This window comes from Pungitius pungitius, chromosome 4 (genome assembly GCF_949316345.1).
Source record: "Pungitius pungitius chromosome 4, fPunPun2.1, whole genome shotgun sequence".
Classification (NCBI taxonomy): Eukaryota; Metazoa; Chordata; class Actinopteri; order Perciformes; family Gasterosteidae; genus Pungitius; species Pungitius pungitius.
In genome coordinates, this window is record NC_084903.1 from 13,680,228 (window position 1) to 13,695,967 (window position 15,740).

Consider the following 15,740-nt stretch of genomic DNA (forward strand, 5'->3'; position numbering starts at 1 on the left):
ACATTTTAATCATTTTAATTTGATCTGATAGGATTTATTGTGGAAAACATCATGAAGAAAATAATTAAATGTAAATTTAAAAAATACTCAAACTCAGATTCAGATGTCCCTCGGAATAGAAAAGAACATAAAATAACAATAAAATAAAATAGAACATTCTTCGTGAAAATGACAAGCACAGTTTTATTGACAGCTTGTGAAAACACAATAGTATTATTCAATGTATCAATTTATTTAAGATTCAACATGACCTTTATGAATGTGCATCTATTTCATTGGCTCCCAGACTGAGTTGAAAGCTTCTGCTCTGTGACTTGTAGCTTAATTTCCTACAACGCACCGACACACCTCTCAATTTTATTTGTCTGCCCCACTGAGAGGTCTAACCCATGAAATGGGAGGAGTGGGGGATCTGTATCAGTCCCTGACACTTCAGCTCTTTACAACAGACCCACTTCAGTTTGTGCAGTGACAACTTAACATGTGTCCTTTTAACAGAGGCTTATATTCTCTGACTTAAAGACATGCTGCAGCTGTGCAAACTGAAGTTCTGCTCAGGAAATTATGGAGCCAAATAGGTCAGCAGCCTGTTGAGGCTGCTCCACCTTTAAATGCACAGTTTACACAGTTTATAGTAATTACTAAAAATCAGCAACTTCACATAATATGGCTTCAACATTATTGAAATAATTATCATATTGATTCTCAGTTTCCAAGAGCCTAAATTCAAAGCCACCAAATGTCTTGATCATTCTGAACCTCAAACATACTGTATTTAATATCTAAAAGACCACAAAACAGATACAACTGAAAAACAGACAAAAGGAAACTCGATTTCAAAAATATGAAGTCCGGAGAACCGGGAATGAGACTCATGTGCAATGTTTTCTGTGGGATCCCAGAGTCCTCCTGGCATCATGTGCATCCTGGATGACGTGTGCGCCACCATGCATGCAGTGGGCGAGGGAGCAGACCAGACTATGCTGCAGAAGCTCCGAGTCCAGATCAACACACACGAACACTTCAACAGCTGGAACCAGGGCTTCATCATCCACCACTACGCCGGCAAGGTCAGTCTGCGGACGCTTGTCCTAAATCTTTGGGGGGGATTTTCGGCTGTTTCTCAGCTTAAACTCGCATCATCTTGGGTTTTTTTGACGAACAACCGCCCCGTTAAATGCATCTTTATGTCTTATATTTCAAGTTTCTTACTTTAACATTTGTGAACTCTTGCGATATTGTGACTTGATTATTGTGTTGATTCCATACTATTGTCTACGTGTGTGTAAGCACTAGGGTTTGTGGGATCTATGTATGTTCTCTGTGTGCGTGTGGATTCTAACGCTCAATTTAATTTGTGATGTAGCTGCATTCATTAAGAATATCTGATCTTATCTTAAACGTTTATTTTTAAAGAAAAACCTTAATTCTCAAAACTTAAAGATACGACTGCAGTAACCTCAACACCTGCCTTTGATTTGTTATAAACTGTAATGTTTAATGCATAAAGTCCTCAGTAGGGAGCAGACAGCAACTTCTGGAAATAGAAACTTATTATTAAGTGTCCCATTTTATGGGGTCATATGATCTGTCATAAATACCAGTTTTGCAGCTGGAACTTTAATTCTGAAGTCGGTGTTGTCATCTTCGCCCTTTTCCCGTCCAAACTAACACCACCTCGCTCTTCCAATTTATACTCACAGTCCCTTCTCTTAAGTAAAGGTGTCTAACAGCTTTGAAAATGTTATCAACCTGATGCCATTCAGCTTTTATTTTTTATTTTTTTGGTTTTCCCATGTCATTCTCCAGATGTGTGATGGCTACGGCCTGGCACACATGCCGCAGGCTTAATGAGCTGTGCCATAAAGACTCGAGGGGCTCGCATGACCGGCCTTAAAACATTCCCCCCCGTCTCAGGCTACAGTGTAGCAGAAATAACACAGTTTAATTTACACGCTAGTTTTATAAGGAAGCTAATCCTAGGGAGGCGTAAAACTTGGGTCTGCTACCCTTCTTTTTCTTTTCCCAGAAAATTCAAGCCATTGATTTAAGCCAGAATATCAGTCACAGGTTTTTATTTTCTCACAGGGATCGTCTGTCGTTTTGTTGGAGGTTTCAAACAGTTTAACCTCGTCCTTTTTGATCATTCTGAATCTTTAGAAACCCCCCTGTGTGTCTCTCCTCCAGGTGTCCTACGACGCAGAGGGTTTCTGCGAGAGGAATCGAGACGTCCTTTTTACTGACCTCATTGAGCTGATGCAGAGCAGTGAAATGTAAGTAATTGCACCGACACGTGGTGAGGATTTCTATGGTTCACACAGTCTTCTATTGTAATGCATAAAGCACCTGGAAGCTGGTGGGACAGCAGAAGTGTGCATGGTGTGGGGGGGGGGGTTGTTATGTTGTGCGCCCTCTGCCCTGAATCCCTTCCGGCTGCTGCTCCAGATATGTTACTCTTGGGGACTCACAATCGGGACATACAAATGCAGTCTCTCTGTTGGGCTGCATTGTGGAGTCTTGGTCTCCCCTGTGTTTTGGTTCCTTGGGACGTCTTTGTGTAAAAGTGGCCATCTGTGCAAACGGCCTGCATTGTCTGTGTATCCCCTGCAGGCCTCAGCCACCACTGGCCCCCTTTGTGTGCACGTTACGTGAGGAATGAAAGGAGGTTACTTCAAAATCTCATTCAGACACATGCTGGAAAATATATACATGCAGTGACATAAAAGCACACAATCATGCGTACACACATTATAAAAGGCTACGGCACAGTCACACATAAAGGAAGCCTAAGAAGGGAGGAAGCAGGCTTCATCCCTCAGAGCAGCACGTCTGAATACAGAAGAAAGGAGTGAGCAGTATTGTCAGCTGGACAGTATTAGCAGACTGATCCTTTCTTCTGAGTCTTTGAACCAGAAGTTTAAGAACAAACAAAAATCAATGTGAGAGTAATAATTTTAAAAAGCACTGACAAAATTTGCTCAACTGCAGACCAATCATCGCATTCGCTTCATCTTTTCAAAGCAGAACAACAGTTCAGGAAGAGCGAGGTACGCAGTTCATTCATCAAACAATGTAGGTCAACTTCATGAACGTGTTGCTTTTAAATACGTAGCTGAAAGTGTTCATCAGAAGTACAAATGAGTTGAGGGTTCGTATGAGGGGCCTCACTCTTATATACATACATTCTCCTTTCACATACATACATTCTCACTCTCACAAACAAATGTATGTATGTGTAAAGAAAATATGTCTGTAAGAGAAGAATGTATGTGTGTATGAGGAGAATGTATGTGTGTATGAGCAAAAGTATAGTGGAAACGGAAGGCAGAACATTTCTTGCGCTGTGATTGGCTGTCAACCTACCCTGTGATTGGCTGAGACTCAAGGCGGGTCATGTTCAGGTCGCGTAGCATGGAGCACGGAGATGAGACCGATTTGCAGCAAGCCATTGGAGTTTTGAGAACTATTTTAACATCCTCTGACACAATTTCTTCTATTGAGCAACAAAGGGCATGCTCATCTGCACCTAACGTTGTTCACAGCACGGCAGAAAGTGAAACTCTTTCAATACTTGCATAAAATTGCACATCGTCAGTGGCAAGAACATCTTTTGGTTCAGGGTGAGCCAAGACAACTGGTTTTTGGTGGCGTAGCAGACAACGTCTGCCGCTGTCGGGGCAAAACAAACACGCACGCGTAGCCAAACCAGTGGTTCAAAAACCAGTAGGCACGTAACACCGGTCTGGTCTTGTGTAGCTTGAGCTGCTCTGCATGTACTTGACTTGTGAGTTGCCCCCTGGTCTGAAAAGTTGTCTCGTTTCACTTTCTGCCGTGCTGTGAACAACATTCTCCTCATACACACATACATTCTTCTCTTACAGACATATTTTCTTTACACATACATACATTTGTTTGTGAGAGTGAGAATATATGTATGTGAAAGGAGAATGTATGTATATAAGCGTGAAAATATATGTATGTAAAAGGAGAATGTATGTATATAAGAGAGACAATATATGTATGTGAGAGTACCAGAATGAATAATGTCTTGAACGGCCCCTAATAAAACGTCACAAATATAAACTACACATCATTGTGCAGTCATGATGCAATAAAACATTACAAACTGTACGTTGAGGATTAGACCAAAATATTATTACAGTGTGCTGAGAACCGGTGACCTTGCTGAGGGAGCGTAGGAATAATAATAACAGTGACATGTAATTACAGAGCACTTATCAAAACAAAGTATTAAGTGCCTCACCAAGGAAAATAAAATAAATAAATAAATAAGTGAATGATGAAATACATTAGGCAAGATTAGAAATAAACCAGCAGAATAAACAGGCACCAGGATACGTTTTCTGATCAGAGAGACTTAAAAGACGCTTTTATTCTCCATAACTTGCATGCATTAGAAAGTCAAAATGTGTCTTCTCTAAAGCCCAGATTTCAATAAAAAGTGATACATTCTTTTTATTTTACCAACCATCAAATTAAATCATACGTTCCTCTTTTGAGCAGTGCACCCTTGGTGTGAGGTTTTTAAATACAGCCTAGTGTGACCACACACACGCACACACACGCACACACACACGCACGCACACACACACACACACACACGCCTCATTTTCCCACCCAGACACAACTCCTTCCCAAGTGATTCAGTAATTTCAATCAGTGACCTCCGTCGAAGGTCTTTGGGCCTTTAATCATTAACCACATGTTTAGCTTTTGGTTGCCAGGAGGACACAAGGATACGAGGAATACACCTGCCTCCCTTTGTCCCTCCTAACCCCGTCTCCTCCACTGTGTTCTCTAACAGCGGCTTCATCAGAGGGCGGTTTCCAGAAAACCTCAACGCTGAAAAGAAGGGTCGACCCACAACTGCAGGCAGTAAAATAAAGGTGATTCCTTGGCTAAGTGTGTGTGTGTGTGTTTGTGTACAGTGTGTGCCCTCTTTACTCTCAGGGTTGCTCTGGTGAAGGCCCCCGAATAGATTATGTGTGTTTGCCTTTCGATGGTGCGTCCTTCAGCTGGCAGTCTGCTATTCCGATACAGCATGTGGTGTTTTTACCAATCCGTCCGTCCGTATCATCGTCCTTACCTTTCTTGATCTTTGCTCTTCCGTCACCTTTTAGATACAAGCCAACGATTTGGTGGGCAAGCTGATGAAATGTACTCCGCACTACATCCGCTGCATCAAACCCAACGAGACCAAGAAGCCCAGAGACTGGGAGGAGAGCCGGTGAGTGACCCACCCGCTCAGTGGCCCTGATGTCCTCAGTCCGTCACACCACAAACCATCCACAGGCTGGATGTATCAAAGTGATGCTAATAAAAGACCAGGTGTGCCAGGTGGCTCAGTCACAGTAGTCGGTGTGAGGGCTACATTTCACAAGGGGAGCACATGATTTCTCACCTCTATGCTGTGAGCCGCAACAGATAAGTCGAGACGAGGATTACCCAACATCCGCCATGTTGTGCTGAACTTGAACTTGATTTCTTTGTGTGCAAAATCCTTTAATGTCCCAGTAGCAATTAACACAACAAATCAATGACCGTGTATATAATATATATAAATATAGGTTTGGAATCTATAGAAACAGGGAAATAATAGAAAATATGATCTCACCATCGGTAAAAACTTTTTTGACCTCCAATCAAACTGACCGTTATTTCTTTGGTCTTTTTTGGATGTTTTCTCTCAGTCTGAAGACTGAAGAAGTCATATGAGACCTTTTTTAGACATTGCCCCCCTCTTTATCCCATTGTTTCAGTTCCCCTGCTCTTTCCTCCTTGCTCACAGGCTTTGGGCACTACATGTTCAGATACAGTATTGTTCAAAGCCTATGACCTTCCTGTTGAAAGTTGGGTGCACAGTTGCTCATTAATTAGCACCGGAAGTGCTGTTCTCACAGGAAGTCTGAGTGTACTAAGTAGCTCTTACGATCTTTGATGTTTGAGGAAAACGTTGCAGCCACACAATAAATTGGGAAAATAGCATCCGGTGGTGGAGCAGGAACCTCACGCACAGAAGAACCGGGGAAATAAATTTGAGTTAAAGATAAAACCTAATATCTCAAAGCACTGATTGTTTGTGTCTCGACATTTTACGTCTTATGCTGTTATTTGATGGGGAAAGAAAAACAATCAAAGATCAATACAAAATCACATTCTGATGGCTTACTGATCAGCATGTATGGGAATATATATTTAATATATCATAACATGAAATTTTTCAGCAGGCATTTTGATGAGAACACAAAGTTTTTTTTACCTTAATGTTGAGTCTTTTTCTGTCTTAAGCGTAAAGCACCAAGTGGAGTACCTGGGTCTGAAGGAAAACATCAGGGTGAGGCGTGCTGGCTACGCCTACCGCAGGGTCTTCAGGAAGTTCCTCAACAGGTAACTATCCTCGGATGGATTTATCCGCACTTTCATTTTGTAGAAAGGAGGGATTGTGATACGCAGATATGGACCTGTACACTACATCAAAGTCTCCTTAGCAACTGCCTACTGTAGAATGGTGTTCTAATTTGAAAAACTGATTTCTGGCCTCCTGTTAACCTCCAAGCAGTGAGCTACACAGACTTCTAATTTGTCAAAGAGAGAGCGTCTTATTAGACTGGATTTCTTGGGGATTGGAAAAACATCAACATTAAAGTTTGTCAAATTGTGTAAACAACCTTCTATCCAAAGCCATAAATTGCATTTATCTCAAATCCACTTCCTGGTCCTCAGGTACGCCATCCTGACCAAAGAGTCCTGGCCGACGTGGCAAGGAGACGAGAAAAAAGGCGTCATTCACCTCTTGCGGTCCGTCAACATGGACCAGGATCAGTTCCAGCTCGGACGTACCAAGATCTTCGTCAAAGCCCCCGAGTCGGTATGTTTGACAACCGCCGGCAGACCCTTTTCTTGGCTCTGTGTTTGCGCTTCACAGCCCCGCGTTTTTAAAAAAAGCAATCCGGAAAAATGTACAACACGTTATTTATGTTGAGACTCAAATCACATTAGAGTGTGCTGAGATGCAAAAAGCTCTTTTATTTGCGGGGGGGGAAAACCGAACCCACCGTTTTTACAATAAACACCATAAAAGGGCAGTAGTGTCCAAAACCATGCTTGAATCCCTGATGCAGGGGAGGAGATTGAACCCGACCCTTATACCACGTCAGCACTGAGTCAACACTGCTGTGGAACTCAAACAGTAGTACAGACTGTGGTTGCAGAGTTTGGGGGGACATTGTAAAGGCTTGTCTTTTTCCACCATTTTTTTCAGGATTCCTATGAAAGCAGCACTTGTGTAATGCCTGTGCTGCTCTCACTTATTCGCATTTGTACGCACTGGTGCACGAAGGAGCATGCACATACACAGTGATGTATGTTAATACAGAGACTTACAGCTGATCCTGAATGCCTTTACTCATTCATTGCAGCAGCGCATGCCAAGACTCTCCCATCCCCCAACCTGCCAGACTGAGAGTCCGAGTCATTGAGGTGTGCTTGTGAAACGCAAATATCACACGGGGCAGACCGCTGAAATGAGCTGCCAAGCTTCTCAAAACAAGCCTCTCTGTCTGATAAGACACTGACACCAACTAATTAGTGAGATGACTGAAGCATTTTCTTTCCGCTGGTTGTAATATGTCAAGTTTGTTTGACGCTACGACAGACAGAAGAGTTACTCTTTCAAAGGGGTGATAGATGAGCATTATGGGGCTCAATGTCAGTCATATTTATTCTGGATCTGAATATGTGCATTGTGCTTTTAAATAGGGTCTTAAAGTAAATGATTGCAGACTGACTGATTAATCCCTTTATTATTATAGTATTATTACTCTGACTAATCTTCTTGAGCTAAATGCATTATCACCTGTTTGCTCATTGTTTTACTTGGGAGGTTTAATCACTCATCTGGTGCAAAGCATCCAAGCCTCAACGACAGGGTGGTGTCACTGTCTCAACTAATGACATCGTTCCTGTCCTGCCACCCGGCGGCCTGTCGATGCCAGGCCTGTTGCAGCAGGGGGCAGGATGTTTAGTCTGGGAGGGCAGAGAGTGTGATTGCGTGTCTGGTGGCCCATCAGGAAATGACATAGACCAGTGGTCTGCTGGTGCAGAGCCAGCTCCTTGAGTAGGAAGTTTCGGAATCCCCTAAAAGCCAAAGAACACATCATTTCCTTCGTGTGGGTTCTGGTAAGCGATGCATTGATCGAAGCGAACAGTACAAAACAAAGGGCTGAAGATCGGAAACAAATCAAAAATTTGGCAGTTGTCCAGTGAACCGAATCAATAAGTTATCCTTCAATAAAGGATGGGTCGAGATTGTTTTCTGTCTTAAAACACCACTCGTAATCATTGCTCCGGTTCAAATAGGCTTACAGTAAACCCCTTCCTCGGTCAGTAGTAGATGACAACACTGCCTGTTAAGTAGTTAAACCCTCATCTTATACTACGAAAAGCTCAAAAAAATCGTGATGTTTAGATTTGGCTTTGTGCGACTCTACGGAGGAATGTCCAGTATGTGTGCGCACTGATTGCTTCCACCCACTGCGATTACATGTGGCTTTGCTTTGGCTTTGAGCAGGCGTGCGATTCTCTCACTGTATGTCGTTTCTCTCTTTGTTTCTGTTCACAGCTCTTTCTGCTGGAAGAGACGAGGGAGCGCAAGTTCGACAGCTACGCCAGGACCATCCAAAGAGCCTGGAGGAAGTACCTGGCCCGCAAGAAGTATGTCCAGATGAGGGAAGAAGGTGAGTGGCGCAACATCTCGCAGCGTTAGTCCTCTGTGCAAGTCCCTCCGTCTCCAGCTGTCACTCGATCTCTCTCTTGGTTCCAGCCTCTGACCTGCTGTTGAACCGGAAGGAGAGGCGGCGGCACAGCATCAACAGGAACTTCGTAGGTGACTACCTGGGCATGGATGACAGGCCGGAGCTTCGGCAGTACCTGGCCAAGAGAGAAAAGATCGATTTTGCCGACAAAGTCACAAAATATGACCGCCGCTTTAAGGTTGGTCTCCTTCAGTGTGAAGCTTGCACCTGTGTCTTAACAACGGGGAGAAAAGAAATATTCATGGACATCTTCCTGCTGTTTTTAGGGAATCAAGAGGGACTTGATCCTGACCCCAAAGTCTGTGTACCTGATCGGAAGAGAAAAGGTGAAACAGGGACCAGAGAAAGGGCAGGTGACCGAGGTGCTGAAGAGGCGGATTGACGTGGAGAAGATCTTGGCAGTATCTCTCAGGTACATTTCCTTCCAATTTGAGACAAACTGGGTTGTATTACTACAAATTGTACATCATCTGCATTAGATATTGACAAAACAACCCCCTGTAAAATAACAGAGCTACCTTTTTTTAGACAGTATTTCATCCCTTTTAGGTGGTTTTAATTTGAGTCCCATTTTAGTTCACATTGTTCCCTGTACTGTTGTGCATTTATGACCCCCCCACATGTTCCAAATAAAACCCATCCGTATGAACAAACGTAGTGCTCACTCTATCTGCATATGTCAACGTTAATCCCCGCATCCTGCTGCATTTGCATTTGCTTCATTTTAATGTCACCTTCATGGACCGGCATCAAGTGTCAAGCTCACACAGCTTATTACAGAAGCATCACATTTATCGACTGCAAAAGATAAACACATGTTTAAAACATTGAAAGGGCGTACCACTGGGATAAAACATTACATAATATGAAAGCAAACCAAGAATGCTGCTCTAATAACATAATGATATTTAGCTGATGAGCAATGTCACTGAGAACATCCTGTTTCTTTTTCATGTCTGTCAGACAAGGTTCCCTCAGAAAAAAAAAGATCAAAAGTAAAATACTTTAAAAGACACAGTCTGGATCTCCAATCTCTTTCCAAGTTCCCATGTTCCTGTAGGTGTCACTCAAGGGACATTGAAAACATGTGCATGTTCAATCTGTCTCTTGTATATATGTCTGTGTTTATGTCCCTTTGTGTGCAGGCCTGACTCATGGTCAACATCTCATAAATCTCTATAAATAATATGCAGCAAAAGCATTCTCACTAAAGAATGTCGCAGAGTTAACTACAAAAAACACAAGGAACTGAGGTCTCTTTGTTGTCTTTGATGTTGATGGGAACGCTGTTGATCTCGCTTTGGAGTCACTGGTGTAATGTGGACCAGGTGGTGCAGTGAGCAACAGCAGGAGTTGTAAAAAGCTCATCAGAGAAAGCCTCAAACTCAACAAAGTATCCTTGTGTGGGTTATAGACACGAGCTGTCCACCCTCTTCAAATGTGAGCCACTTTGTGAGCCCCCCCCCCCTCTGTTTATATGCAAATGTGAAAGATGATTCTCACTCGCCATCTTAACTTCCATCAAAAGGAACAGTTAGACAGTGCTGTGGATTTTCTTTCTCTAAATCATTATCTTGTGAATGCATTCTTTTCTCCAGTGGGATCTGCTCAATATGCATCTCAATGAGTGTCATGTTCATGTTTTTGCAGTACGATGCAGGACGATTTCTTGATCATGCACGAGCAGGAGTACGACAGCCTGCTGGACTGTGTCTTTAAGACCGAGTTCATCAGCTTACTGGCCCGCAGGTTTGAGGAAAAGACCCAGAGGAAGCTACCTCTCAAGTTTAGTAACACGTAAGTATACCACACGCCACATCAATAACTTCAATTAGTTTGTTTTTAAAGACATATCGTGAGTTTAACTTGTACAAAACCTGGACTTTGAATCAGGGGGAAATTCAAAAAGAAATAATACACAGGAAGGGACACAGTGAGCGTTATTTGGGCTTTTTTGTCCCTCAGACTGGAGATGAAGTTGAAGAAGGAGAACTGGGGCTTCTTGAGTGGGGGGGGCTCTCGGCAGGTCCTGTTTGTCGGGGGTCAGGGGGACCTGCCAGTACTGAAGCCTTCGAGCAAATCTCTGCAGATCAGCGTGGGCCCTGGGCTTCCAAAGAACACACGTGAGTGTCTACCAGAGTACAGCAAACCTCCTCCTCCTCGTCCTCTCAGTCACATGTCATTTGCTCACATTGAGTGGTAGGATCACCTCTCGTCTGTATTCCTTTTATCCTCAGGCCCCACAAGGAAGAACTTCTCTCAGGTTCGCTCCAGCGCGACCAGAACTCCCCAGAACACCCCCTCCAGGGCGGCGCCGGGACCTCCAGGTACGCCGGCCCTCTCACAGGATTTTGATCAGCCTTCTCTCACACCCGCGTGGACCGTCTCAAACAATGCTCTTCTTGTTCCCTCGGGCGGCAGTTGCTCACCAGAACGGTGGGCACAAAACCGCCAACCACGTCGCCAACCAGAGGAACTCGCAGCATCACAACCAGAGGAACGCCCCGACCGCCAACGCCACACGCCCCTTCCTGCCCAGCAACGCCAACCAGCTGAAGGAGCGGGGCGGCAGCCGGCCGCAGCCCAACCTGGACTGTCTGAGGGTGCCCGATCAAGGAGCTGCAGGGTGAGACGCTCGCACAAACCACAGCGCGGTAAAACACGCAAAACATGACCCGTAGATGACATGGCAGAAAGGTGGATCAATTTAAACCCTACCAAATCCCTGTCAGTTTCCTCTCAGATAGTTGCAACTCTCAGCTGTGTCACGTGTGAGTGTCTCACTGCCAGAAATGGAACATGTCTCACTACTAAAGAGACCTACAAGTGTGGGATTTGAGTGAATGACGCTGAAACAATGCTGTGTATTGATGTTGAGATTTGAATGGCCTGAAAATTGTTGATTGTTCTTTTCCCCAAAAAGCCAGACCCCCCCCTTTTCTGTTTGCATTACAGGGAACACCATTGTGAGATCACATTGATAGCCGTATGCTTCTAATTATCTTTCAGCCTAATATGACTCCACCATGTAGCATTTAAGTCACAATAAAGATATTATTACAGAAGATCATTTTATATTTATTTGTTAAATGTGCATATAACTGCGAAATGTGATATGGACGCATTCAGCACATGCACACACATATTATTCTAGTTCACTCACTTGTTGTTCTGTTATTTGGCATAATTTGGATGATTTGTTCTTTTGTAGCAATGGAGACAGACGGCCAACTTCAAATGGAGGAATGTGAGTTGGAGTGTTTGCAGTGTTTTGGGTGGTGGTTAAAGACTATGAAAAACGTTCAGCAGCAGGATTTGTTGATGCTTGTTCTCATGTATATTTAGTTTTTTTGGACTACAGAAAGTTAGAAAAGTTTACAAAAGTTAAAAATCTTCAAAGGAGCCGATTGTAGTCCGCAACAAATATTTCATTCTGTGCTGCTGCTGAATTTGATATCAAATAGGAATTCATCAAGAATATTTTCAAGTATCTTTCATTTATAAATGAGTGATCCTTGAAATCATTTTTGTAACAAAAGAATCCATGCTGAGCCGTTAACTGGTGCCTCATTTTTGCAAAAGAAATGAACGCCAAAGATGGCTCAAAGTTTCTTTCATGATCAGAGATCTCACTGGGAGACAATTTCTTCTGATTTATTTGATTCTCAGTTAGTTGAACAGTTGAGTTAAGTTTTTCCCTCTCATTCTTACATTTTCAATTTGGCATAGTGTTACATTTTTTTTACAGTATTTACAGTATATATATATTTTTTACAAATAAATGTAAAAAGCCAGTATAATAATAAGCAGGTACCACTGACCCTGGATCAACACTCTCTGCTCTGAAACTTTTTCAGTCTCAGTGCATTTGTGACGGAAAATGTGTGCACTCAGTCACCATCTTGTGGCTGATTTGTGAACAGCAGCAGCTTGAGCTTTATGAATTTACTGAAAAAACAACAATAAAAACACACCTTGTTTTTTTTTGTGGTCACAATGTGGTTCTGACAGCTGTTTATACATAAAAGGATGGTGATTGTGCACACGAGAACCCCCATGCCTACAAACAGCTTCTTCTGACTTCACGGCCAACTGCAGCTCAGTGAACTGAACTTTTCTCACTGCAGCACCGTCCTGCAGCTGTTGACCTTCCTGTGCTCTCCATCTTTCTTTCTTACAACGCCTCAGAGCCCACAGACCATCAGCCAGCAGGCCTGCACCGGGAGGAGGGCGACCCAAACCTGCACCCAAACCCAAACCCCATGTGCCCCAGTGCAAAGCTTTATACGCCTACGACGCTCAGGACACAGACGAGCTCAGCTTCAACGCTGACGAACTCATCGACATCATCAAAGAGGGTGAGGCGGCTTGCTGTTTGATGCAACGATTCGCACCATGTCGTACCCGCTCTCGAATGCTCGTGTCCGACATCATCTTGAAGCGGGCCTCTAATGCACTTGTGTTTGTTGGACAGATGCATCCGGGTGGTGGACAGGACGACTTCGTGGAAAGCAGGGACTTTTCCCCAACAACTACGTCACCAAAATCTAGGAGCTGCCGGTTTACAGCTCGAGGAGGAGAGCCGGCTGCATCCCCACTGACGCTCTGGGGGGGGCGTGATGGAGCTTACAGGAGGAGGGAGGAGGAGCACCGCGAGACTCCTTGAGGAGAGAAACTCGCACAGCCTCCACTGTCCTGGTGAAATCATTTATGTCCGGGTGACACCGGAGCGAGGGGCCGTGGCGCTCAGAACGAGGCTCTGCTTTAAAGACAAGAAGAGTGTTCTCCTCCGGGGTCCTTTTCCAGTACTGAACAACACTATTTATTGTATTTATAGCCTTCTGTTTCCTTACTGTCATTTATACCTTGCTGAGGATTTGAGCTCTAACGTTTTGGAAGCGTTGGAATGAAGTATGTTTAATCTGTGGGATCAGGCTTTTGATTTATATTTTTAGAGTAAGGTTTGATTGCTGAATCAAAGGTGATCGCCTCAGTGGCAAAACTGAAGCTGAACTTCTGCTTTACCAGGAATATTTATTGTGGTGCATATCTGTAGCTTTGTACAGGGGAGGGCGTCTAGAGCAAATCATCACACTGTGATTTACAATGATTTTTAATACCAAAGGTCTAGAAAAGAATCTGGTCAAGTGGTGAAATACCTGGAGAACCATCCTCATCTTTGTTTTTTTTTTAGTTTTTCTGTCACACCAGTATATTTTAGACACAGAGAAGGAGCAATGTATACTGTAACCTGAGCATGCTGTCTGTGGTGTATTAGCACTTTATTGGTACAGGTACGACCTTGGACACGGACATCGTCACTCGTTCATGCCACGGCCGGTAAGTCAAGTCTATGAAGGACAAGTTGTAAAGAGAAGAAAGATGAGTTACTGAGGAGAATAATTAGTTTACATGAAATGGTAAAAAAAGGCATTTTGAATCTGATTCTGTATATGTGTTCATTTTTTTTTTTCGGGCTACACCTATTGTTGTTTGAATGAATCGTTTTTTATATTTTCTTTGAAGGATCTTAGTATTCACATTTTTCTGCTTTTGATACTCAAAAGGCTGCTGTATTTCTGGTTCAGCCACAGATTGAATACAATGGTTAAGATGGATTAGGGTGAATGAGTTTTTGTTCGTGCAAAAGTTGTTTTTGGTGAAAGTTGTTTTTTCGTGGCACTACAAATAATTCCTTTTGCTTCTGCACAAATGTTTCTGCACATCTTTTTTTTTACTGCTGTTGCATTACTTAAACATTCCTTAATATTTCCTTAAACAAATAACCACCTAACGCTCTTGTCAGTAAAAAACAGATACCTTGAACTTCTGTCAAATATGGTTTCATCTTGGATAGTTGATAACATCCTTGTGCAATACAACAAAGCGGATGAGTATTTTAATAAACATGTAATATTGTCTTTGAATACTCTGTGTTTTGAATTTGTCATTTGTTCAGAGAACACATTAAATTAATTATCAATAGGATCTTTATGTATTTTACCATATTTCCATACCATCTGGTCTTTCTTAATTTGAAGATCAGGCTACTCTAACAGACAATACCATAGTAAATAGTATTTCTATTTTATTTAGATACATAGCTGTTTTTTTTTACACACTTTAATTTAAAAATTAATTTTAAATGTTAAAATAATAAAATCCTTACGGAGACACATGATCAACAATGGAATTTTCTTAAACAGGGTTTCCCTCCATGGTCCAAAAACTATTTTGACATGTTTTGTCCAGAATAAAGTTTCTATGCTTTTTTGGGACTAATATTTTCCAATTAAAGAACAAACTTGTGGGGGAAACAAATATGGCAGAATATATATATATTTATGTGACTCCTCTCACTAACAAAAAACACATTTGGTCACTGTAGGAAAAATGCAGGCGTAGGTAATTAAAGTCATGAGACCACCTGCTTTGCACAGCCATCCTCTGTAATGATTTGACACCTGGACTTTTTATTATACAAAGCAGACCAATTATTTATCTTTAGTGAGAAACTGTCGCCGTAACATTCATTGATTCGATTTCTGTGATTGTAACCCGACCTGCAGCAGGTTTTTATCACATCTTTGATTCTGCTTTAATCAATACATTTGTTTGTATTTCCTAAACATCACTAAATAATTGATGTGTTTAGTATGACTTTCCAAAAGCTTGACATGACATTACTTCATCAGTATAAAGAACACACTGTGCTATTTGAGGGCAGCATGTAGTTGTATATTTACGATGTTTTCTAGTTTAGGGTCCAGCTGCTCGAGCGACTGAGCTCCGCTGGAAGCTCTCGTCGATTTACAATGTCTGTAGAAGGTATTTTCATTTTAACTTAAGGTTTCATTTGCATTCCTCAGTCAGTAAGACTCATAACTCTTTCCATGAATTCTGTTT

The 15,740-nt window shown here is 42.5% G+C and overlaps 1 protein-coding gene across 2 annotated transcripts in view; it reads left to right on the forward strand.

Moving 5' to 3' along the window:
- The window catches only part of myo1ea (myosin IEa), a 35,191-nt gene extending 20,430 nt beyond the window's left edge, over positions 1-14,761 (forward strand). Inside the window, exons 14-29 of one of the 2 annotated variants that reach the window (XM_037448593.2) lie at positions 903-1,070; positions 2,188-2,273; positions 4,826-4,907; positions 5,142-5,248; positions 6,310-6,408; positions 6,745-6,889; positions 8,642-8,756; positions 8,843-9,012; positions 9,101-9,246; positions 10,485-10,631; positions 10,800-10,957; positions 11,072-11,161; positions 11,256-11,460; positions 12,046-12,081; positions 13,023-13,192; positions 13,309-14,761. In XM_037448593.2, the coding sequence (XP_037304490.1) occupies positions 903-1,070; positions 2,188-2,273; positions 4,826-4,907; positions 5,142-5,248; positions 6,310-6,408; positions 6,745-6,889; positions 8,642-8,756; positions 8,843-9,012; positions 9,101-9,246; positions 10,485-10,631; positions 10,800-10,957; positions 11,072-11,161; positions 11,256-11,460; positions 12,046-12,081; positions 13,023-13,192; positions 13,309-13,385 (2,001 nt within the window). In that variant the 3' untranslated portion in view covers positions 13,386-14,761. The remainder of the gene's footprint in view (positions 1-902; positions 1,071-2,187; positions 2,274-4,825; positions 4,908-5,141; positions 5,249-6,309; positions 6,409-6,744; positions 6,890-8,641; positions 8,757-8,842; positions 9,013-9,100; positions 9,247-10,484; positions 10,632-10,799; positions 10,958-11,071; positions 11,162-11,255; positions 11,461-12,045; positions 12,082-13,022; positions 13,193-13,308) is intronic. The other variant, XM_037448594.2, reaches the window with a different exon arrangement.
- The last annotated feature ends 979 nt before the right edge of the window (positions 14,762-15,740 follow it).